The sequence below is a fragment of the Crotalus tigris genome, unplaced genomic scaffold (genome assembly GCF_016545835.1).
Source record: "Crotalus tigris isolate CLP2741 ecotype Arizona unplaced genomic scaffold, ASM1654583v1 scf7180000017551.9496454, whole genome shotgun sequence".
Lineage (NCBI taxonomy): Eukaryota > Metazoa > Chordata > Lepidosauria > Squamata > Viperidae > Crotalus > Crotalus tigris.
Window position 1 is genome coordinate 4677135 of NW_024096469.1, and position 8574 is coordinate 4685708.

The window sequence follows — 8574 nt, forward strand, 5'->3', positions numbered from 1 at the left end:
GAAATGACCTTCCTTCAGCTGATGACTCTAAAACACTACTTACTTATGGATAAATGTTTATTGTATAAAATAAGGTGTTCAGCTCATCACTACACGATGATTAAAAATTGGACCCATCTCCATCCAAATCCCTCAAAGCTCTCTCTAACCCAACCCCCAGCCCATCATTCCTGTCAAAAGGAAGGAGTCGCTTGACATCTTTCACACGTCTTATGGAAAGGTTCCTTCCAGGTGGCCCTCTTCTGCAGAGGCTGGACAAGGTAAAGAGACCTCCCTCTTCCCCAACTTTAGGGGAGTTTGATGATTAGTCAAACCACTCAGGAACAGCCAACAGGCTAATGGCCTGAAAGGCAGTGGTAGCTTTGAACAGCACAAGAGTGGTCCTGACCATTGGCTTAGCTAGTGTCCCACTTCGTAAAGCACAAATGGCTTGTTCTTCAACCTGTGTCTCATTTGTCTTTCCTGCCGCACCTGGGGTTCATTATATATTCCCACCACAAGGCTCTAGCACCAAGAAAAGTAGTAAGAAAGGGCTGTTCCTTTCATTCATGAATTATGTCCTAGCAGAGAGCCATGGAGAGTGTGTTTGTTGCATGGCTCCACCCTGGGGGTGGGATAGCACCGAGCTCCTTTTTTTTCCCATGCGGCCCTTTTACATCAACACGTTAAATTAAAGAGACATTTAAAAAACACTGACTTCACACATGATGAGGGACCCCGCCATCCCCTTGTGGGAACACCCGACAAACTCTTCCTCCTCAGACCCTAGAGGAGTCATCCATAACACGTGGAACTCAGGAATGCTCTAGAACACAGTGCATTTCTTGCCAGGCTTCTTCACAGGTGGAGGACAGAGCACAGCACGGATGGCTTCATCAAAGACAGTCTTGAGGCCTCTCTGGGTAAGGGCAGAGCATTCTAAGTACTTCACTGAACCTGTAGGAAGAGGGCATAAATGAGTGGGGAACTATGCTTTTTTCTTTCTGGAGACTTCATCAGAGTATGGAGCTTTTTATTATTTCATTTTTAAAAAGGTATGACAAGGAAAACAGCAGGGATCCCTTAAACATTCTATTCTCTCTCTAGACCAGCGGTTCTCAACCTGTGGGTCACGACCCCATTTGGGGTCGAACGACCATTTTACGGGGGTCGCCAAACACGATCCACCTTTTTTTTTCAACTGGCGGCACCGTGCATGCGCGCCCACATGGAGGTGGCACCGCACATGCGCGGCGCGTCCTTATGACCGGGGTCGCCGTATAAAAAGGTTGAGAACCATTGCTCTAGACCGTAGTGCTCCAGCTGTGCTGGGAGGTGATCTGGCAGTTTTCTGGAACTCTCTCTTTCAGAATAGGAAATGGTTTGCGGTTTACTCCCTAAAAACTGCCAGATCCCCTCTAGAATTGCTGAATCAGTGTGGCCTGAAATCAGAGATGAATTTGGAATTTCTCAGGATGTCCTATATTTGGAAACAGACTGTTCTGAACATCACTTCCTCACCCCCTATGTTGTTTTCCTCACCCCCTTTGTTCCTTCCACTTATTGGAAGATGAGTGATTGAATCTTGAAAGCTTGCACCAGTTTTCCTCTCTCCTTTTGATCAATATCGCCACGATTCATTTTTAAAAGAAAAGATGCTACTTAATCTAACACAGGGGTCCCCAACCCCCAGTCCGTGGACCAGTACCGGGTCGCGGCATGCCAGCAACCAGGCCGCACAAACAAAGCCCATCCATGAGATGCAGGCAGCACACAAAACCACACGCTTCAGTCCGCGGAAAAACCTCTCTCCACGGAACTGGTCCCTGGTGCCCAAAAGGTTGGGAACCTCTGATCTAATAGAAAGGAAAGTGGAGGATAACATCTTTCCCTGTTTAGGAAAAGAGTGATAAGAGATTCTTCACAGTTTAAGTTGGGGCAACTGAACTACAATTGTGTTTTCTAACGCAACAGAATGGGAATTCAGCTGCCACTTTTTAGCAAACGTGCCATCAAGGGAGGGAGCTCTGGAAGCTGCAAAAAAAGGGAGCTGCATCACTCACTCCTGCTCTCAGCTCGGTTTCTAAGACTCACCAATTTCCCTGGCCATGGCCAGACCTTGGGGATAGGTAATGGGAGCCAATTTCTTATCGCGTAGTCGTTCTATGGTGTCCTTGTCATCTCTCAGATCCAGTTTGGTGCCCACCAAAATGATTGGTGTGTTGGGGCAATGATGTCGAACTTCTGGGTACCACTGCAAGTAAGACAGACTCGTCAATTAATCTGATAAACTAATGTAAGAAATAGACGGAGTAGCAGATAATGGTTTCAGGATCAAATAATTGTTTCTTGCATTTTAGCTGACCAAAACCTGATTATCCTTAGAAAGGGGGAGGATGGATCGTGTTCCGTATCAAATTCCTTTGTGTTACATTTCTATTGGAGGCATCCTTTGTTGCCATCAACTAAGAGTAAAATATCCTTTATTAATCAATAGCAAGAATGTAAGCAACTGTCCCCTCCTTAAGAAAATAATGTTCAATGTGAAAGAATATTACCTTGGCTCGGACATTTTCAAAGGATGCGGGGCTCACCAGTGAGAAGCAGATGAGAAAAACATCCTGTAAGGATATGAGCAACAGTGTTCATGTGAAATAGCCAAAGTTGCAAACTTTTTCTTTCAAATCACATCAAATCTTGGATTTCCCACCCACCCAACATCAGTTCATAGAAACTCTAAATTCAAGGTTTTATAAAACTGACATATCAGGTCATCTTGATAGTTAATTGGCTGGAACTGATATTACTCATGTCCGGTTCTTATGAAATATGGAATGGATTTAGTGTAGTTTGCAGAAATAGAGCCTATTGCGACCTAAACTCCAGTTCAGCACTGAACAGAACAACAGGTTGGAAGAGACCTTGGAGGTCTTCTAGTCCAACCCCCTGCTGAAGAAGGAAACCCTATACCATTTCAAAAAAATGGTTGTTCAATCTCTTCTTAAAAATCTCCAGTGCTGGAGCACCCACATTTTCTAAGGCAAATTGTTCCACTGATTAATTGGTCCTAATTGCCAAGAAATTTCTCCTTAATTCTCAGTTGCTTCTCTCCTTGATTAATTTCTATCCATTGCTTCTTATCCTGCCCTAAGGTGCTTTGGAGAATAGGCTGACCCCCTTTTCCTTGTGGCAGCCCCTTACTTACCGTCTGGGGATAGGAAAGAGGTCGCAACCGGTCATAGTCTTCTTGTCCTGCTGTGTCCCAAAGGCCCAGATTTACGGGCTTTCCATCTACCATGACATTGGCAGAATAGTTATCAAATCTAGGGCAAAAGGTCTTGTCAGCAATAGTTTAGTCAGATGAATACATACTCAAGATAGCTCAAATTCTCTTTTCTCAATTAGTAAAAGTCTCTATGTTCTACTTTAATAAATATCTCTTTTATTACTTTTGCTAATTAAACTCAGCACAATTTCTATGTACAAACAATAAGCAATTAAAGATTGAGGTCTAGTTAAAAACATGGTTTTCTCTTCTGTATTATGTAAGCCGCTTACAAGATGCTGTTTTCTGAATGCCTTTTGTACTTCTGTTCTTTTATAGTAAGCTAGCACTATATGGGCTTTTAAAAAAAAAAAACCTTAAGAGACAGTAATTGACCATTAACAGCAGTCCCGCTGTGGAACAAATAGAAAACCAGAACCAGTGAGCAGAAAACCTAATGTTGGACCTCTGGTAAATTTTAAAAACAACTTGGCCACAGGATTAGATAGTGCTGTGTAATACAATGGTACATTAAATTCTCTGTGAAAAGACAACTTTCAACTAACTGCAGAAAAACAGTGTCTTAAAGTGACAATGTGCTCAACATTAGTTAATCTGTATATTACATACCAATAGGTTATATAACAACATATACATGGAGATACGCCTTGAAAAGATCCTTTTCTCTCTGCCTTCTAGCAATGAAAGCAGCTAAAGCAAGAACATAGAATGGAACTTGTAAACATTTATTTTGTGAAACTATGTTTGAGGGCAAACCTGGGAATTACTTTTGCCAGCATGAGCTCTGTCACATCATATTTCCACATTGTATATGCTCATACACAAAATAATGTAAAATACTCAAACACCTCATCTTCTGCAGTGATTACCCAAGGACACTTTATGCAATGGAATAGTGGCTAATCTTGACTTCTTGGTGGATGTACATGGTTAGTTAAGTCCCACACTAAAACTCTTCATGCATGACTGAGTGTACTATTTCTCTGTATAGAACTTGGTCACGCTTGAAGGACCCCTTGGTGTATCAAATTCTTCTAATACCCAGCATCTCCTAATCCTAATATGAGAACAGTTCAAATCACTGTGCTTTTGCATTTATCTTATCTCCTGAAACCAAAGTTTTCTCCCACAATACTCACACAGTGGGGATGTATTCTCCAGGGAAGGCATTTGTCGTATAACTGATCAACAGACAGGTCTTTCCCACAGCCCTGAAAACATGAAAGGAGAAACATTAGGCTAGATAAGTACAGTAAGATGATAAATCCAAGAGTTTGGAGGAAAAACAGATATGTTCTATAGCCCTAAACCTCAAGTTACTAACTCAGGTTTCTTTGCATCCCATACATGGAAAGCACACCTACATATCATCGTTATTATTGTTTGTCATCAGATAGTCTGAATGTGGTATACTTTACTACTGATTCCTTTCCAAAACTCTAGGACAGTTAAAGATATTGCTATAATATATATGTTTTTCAAATCATTTTTTTGTAATGGATGATAAAGTATATTTTGCAGAGATTCTTCCAATGTACTCATAAAAACTATTATTTAAATTACCAGGGCACAATCAGATCAAAAATTAGAGGAATAAAATGTTAACACATTCAAATTTTGAATTATTAACCCAAGAACATCTTAATGTTGACTTTATTTCACCTTATATTGTAGATGACCTAGTAACCTTATCTTCTGCAAGCTCAAGAGCTCTTCTTACTATGTCCTGGAAAAGCCAATAATTAAATTGGTAGACTAGAAATCCATACTTTTGGCCCAAAGATAATGTCAGCGACATGCTGGCACATAAGAGTGCTATTTGGCAGGGAAACGGTGCTGGAGCACCATATTTCTTAGGATGCCTTTGAAATATGTAATATGGCAAACATATTACTCCCTGCTATTTATCTTTCAATGCTCCCTGTTCCCCCAGCAATTAATGCTGTTTCTACAGACTATCTTGAGATCAGCACCATTTTTAGCAAACCAAAATGTAACAGGAAGAGGGAGTCAAATAATGCATAATTTGGCTCTCACTTCTGATTTTGAACCAGGGATGTGTTTTTGAGATTAAGGATCTGAATTATAATTTAGAGAACTTTCCTTCATTAATTGTGTGACACTTATAGAGTGTGTCCGAGTATTCAAAATTATGTCCATATATTCTCATATGCTAAATTCAAGTGCAATGCAGTGGTTAGGGCAGTAGTTTGGCATGGGGATGACCCTAGTTCAAGCCCACCTGGCCCAGTCACAAAAGCTCCCTTGGGCCAGGTAATCTCTCTCAGCCCAACCTATCCCATGGGGTAGGTTGTTGTTGTTAGTTGCAAAGTTGTGTCCAACCCATCGCCACTCCATGGACAATGTTCCTCCAGGCCTTCCTGTCCTCTACCATCTTCTGGAGTCCATTTAAGCTCACGCCTACTGCTTCAGTGACTCCATCCAGCCATCTCTGTCGTCCTTTTCTTCTATTGCCCTCAATCTTTCCCAGCATTAGGCCCTTCTCCAGTGAGTTCTTCCTTCTCATTAGGTGGCCAAAGTATTTGAGTTTCAACTTCAGGATCTGGCCTTCTAAAGAACAGTCGGGGTTGATCTCTTCTAGGACTGACCGGTTTGAACACCTTGCAATCCAAGGGACTCGCAGGAGTCTTCTCCAGCACCATAGTTCAAAGGCCTCAATTCTTTGGCGCTCAGCCTTTCTGATGGTCCAACTTAGGATAGGTTGCAGTGATGAAAAATGGGAGGAGGGAGCTCTATGAACACTCTTGAACTTTTGAATGAAACAACTTAGGTAATTTCGTATTGGGACAGTGTATCTGAACTAATGGGCAGTGAGGACAGGTGCCTGCCACAAATCAGATGGATAGATAGATACTGAACTCTGATGATAACTTAACAACTTTATTATTTAATGCATCCTAACAGCAAAAATCTAAAGCTGTTTTTTCTTTCTCAGAAATAAGCCCACGGTACATAATTCCACTACGCAGAGACACAGCAGTGAGGCTTACCTGTTACTGCTTGGCTTTCACTTAATGTATTATATGATCCAGACATGATGATCTGTAATAATCAATGGCTTACCAAATAAATAATTTGATTATGCACCATCCAACCACTAACAGCACAATCCAACAACAAACCATGATTAAGTAGATCATTGCTTAGCATGATTCATGAATCATGGCAGTGACTACCCTAAAGCCTAATCAGCAAGGATCTAAAGCTCAAAACACAGCAGCACCTGGCAATTCCCTCTCCCTCCCAACACATGTTGCAAAGTTATGCTGTACAGCCACAGTCCAAAATCTGTTCAAATTATTCTGGAACCACAGGTGGAAACTTCCACAAGTCCCTCCCCTGCCCTTACAGGAAAGCACAATACTAAATTAAGATATGATTTGCTGCCCTTTCACAATGCTGCAAAGTAGCTGCTTCATTCTGCCTAGTAGAAGGATGGTCTCTGGGTACAGGAATCCAGAATGCTTCAAGTCCAACATTCCAGTACTCTACAGACTAATCTGCTGTATTTTGTAAATATTACAGAAGGGGACTTCACAGAATTATCCCCAACCGCCCCCTTTTTTTAAAAAAAATACTTTTAATGCTTCAAGATGCCCCCACCATCTTCTGTATGCAACAGTCTTGTTGAAAGCTCTATTCTCTACTAATTACCCATGTCATCCTAGTAAGCCCTTTTCACCCACCTTTCCCCTTGTGGTACAGTTGACCCTCCCACCTTTCTCCCACTGTTAGGGGGTCACAGAAAGTAAGAGAGCCAGAACTTGGACTCCCTGGGGTTGGCCACTGGATGGAATCTGCTAATCCTGGTCCTCTGGTTTTGAATTGGCTTTCTTTTCCCATCATTCTGGGAGCAAGGTGGACAAGCATCCCGAATCATCAATCCACTCAAAGATGCATCTACACTTGTCGGTACAATGACAGAAGTTTTTGGGGACAAGGCTTCAACTGCTTCCTGGCCACAAAACAGGGTGAAGGGCTAGGATCAAGCAGCTGCTGCTTGAGAAAGCAGCCTTACCAAACCACATGGCAGGCTAAGAGGGACCAGGAAAACAGATGGGGGGAGGAAACCTCCCTTGAGACTGCAGCAGGAGGGGGAGGGGTGGCAGAGCTGAGCACCAGAAGAATGGAGAAAGAGCAGTCAGTCACCAGCAAGGCAAAGACTTCAGAAAGGGGCGGCTTCTGTGACAATAGGTGGAGAAGGGCGCCCGGGCGCCTACCGGGAGATGGATGGGCGTGTGCTCTACGCTTCCAGCTCCATCTCACCTCCCCGCTGGCTCCCGACCTCGTGCTCACTTCCGACCCGAAGGGAAGGATGAACGCGACCTCCCCCCCCCACACCTCCTCAGGTAAAGAGGCGGCAGCATCCCCGCTTCCTCGCAGAGGCCGGCCCCACCCTTACTTGCCCAGCGGGCACGCAAGCACATGGGCTGCCGCTTGGGCCGAGTGCCAAGCGTTGCTCCCCCCGCCCCGTCCCCGCTGGCGCTCACCCGTCTCCCACGACCACACACTTGATGGCCTGCATCTGCCCCGGGAGTGCGGTGGGCTGGGAGGGACGAAGGCGGCGGCGGCGGCACCAGGCTCAGCGCTTTTCCTTCCTTGGCGATGGATGCCGCCCGCAGCCGCAGTGAGCGAGAGAGACCCGTAGCAGGGCGGGGCCGCGGAAGGAGGAGGAGGAGGAGGGACGGAGGCAGAGCGGGAGTCCGGGGGCCCCTCCCTGCCACCCTTCGCTCTCCAGAGCAGCCGCGCGAAAGGAGGCGGCCGCGGACAGCAACACACACCCTGCTTCCGCTCCCGCCCCCACCGGGATCCCGGCGTCTCTCCCAGCTTCTCAAGGGGCTGATTTTGGGAGCAGCCCAGGCAGTATCTTAGCAACTGGCGCGCGTGCTGGCCCCTCGCCGGGGGCTGAGCGCTGGAAACGGGCCGGCGGCCCTTTGTAATCGGGGGGGGGGGGGGGAAGGATTGGAAGCCGGCGGCTGCTCGCTGCCTGAGTCGGCGGGCTAGCGCCTTTTTCCCCGGGGCGAGACGGCTTTCTTACCATTACTAAGACCGGCTTGTAGGATTCAGCAGGGAAGCTTTTTCAATCCAGTCCTCGGATATTTATTAATGCGTTTGGAGGCTTTCAATGGTCTTTATTCGGGGCGCGTGGATTTACGGTTTTGATTAGTTAAAAAACATAACCCTTTCTGCCTGTCATAAATGTGCCTTACTGAGGGTGAGGCAGTTAAGGCCAGAATTTGGGCGGAGTCCGACCTGGCAGGCGGCAGCAACCCGGTCCGGTGTCAGTA

At 45.1% G+C, this 8574-nt stretch overlaps 1 protein-coding gene across 1 annotated transcript; it reads right to left on the reverse strand.

Annotated features, from left to right (window-relative positions):
• Positions 1-39: 39 nt before the first annotated feature.
• RAC3 (Rac family small GTPase 3) lies at positions 40-8037 on the reverse strand. Its single transcript, XM_039344456.1, has 6 exons — positions 7777-8037; positions 4405-4476; positions 3185-3302; positions 2538-2600; positions 2074-2233; positions 40-936 (listed from the first exon to the last, which is right to left on the reverse strand). Exons 1-6 carry the CDS (start codon positions 7809-7811, stop codon positions 806-808), a joined length of 579 nt encoding a protein of 192 aa, XP_039200390.1. The 5' UTR covers positions 7812-8037; the 3' UTR covers positions 40-805.
• Positions 8038-8574: the final 537 nt, after the last annotated feature.

Bases quoted from the DNA above. Each gene is read 5' to 3' on its own strand.
- RAC3 (XM_039344456.1), bottom strand. From the start codon at position 7,811: ATGCAGGCCATCAAGTGTGTGGTCGTGGGAGACGG. The intron at 2,234-2,537 runs GTAATATTCTTT...TCTTACTTGCAG, and splicing joins TTGAAAATGTCCGAGCCAAG to TGGTACCCAGAAGTTCGACA. The intron at 937-2,073 runs GTGAGTCTTAGA...CTCTTCCTACAG, and splicing joins GGCCATGGCCAGGGAAATTG to GTTCAGTGAAGTACTTAGAA.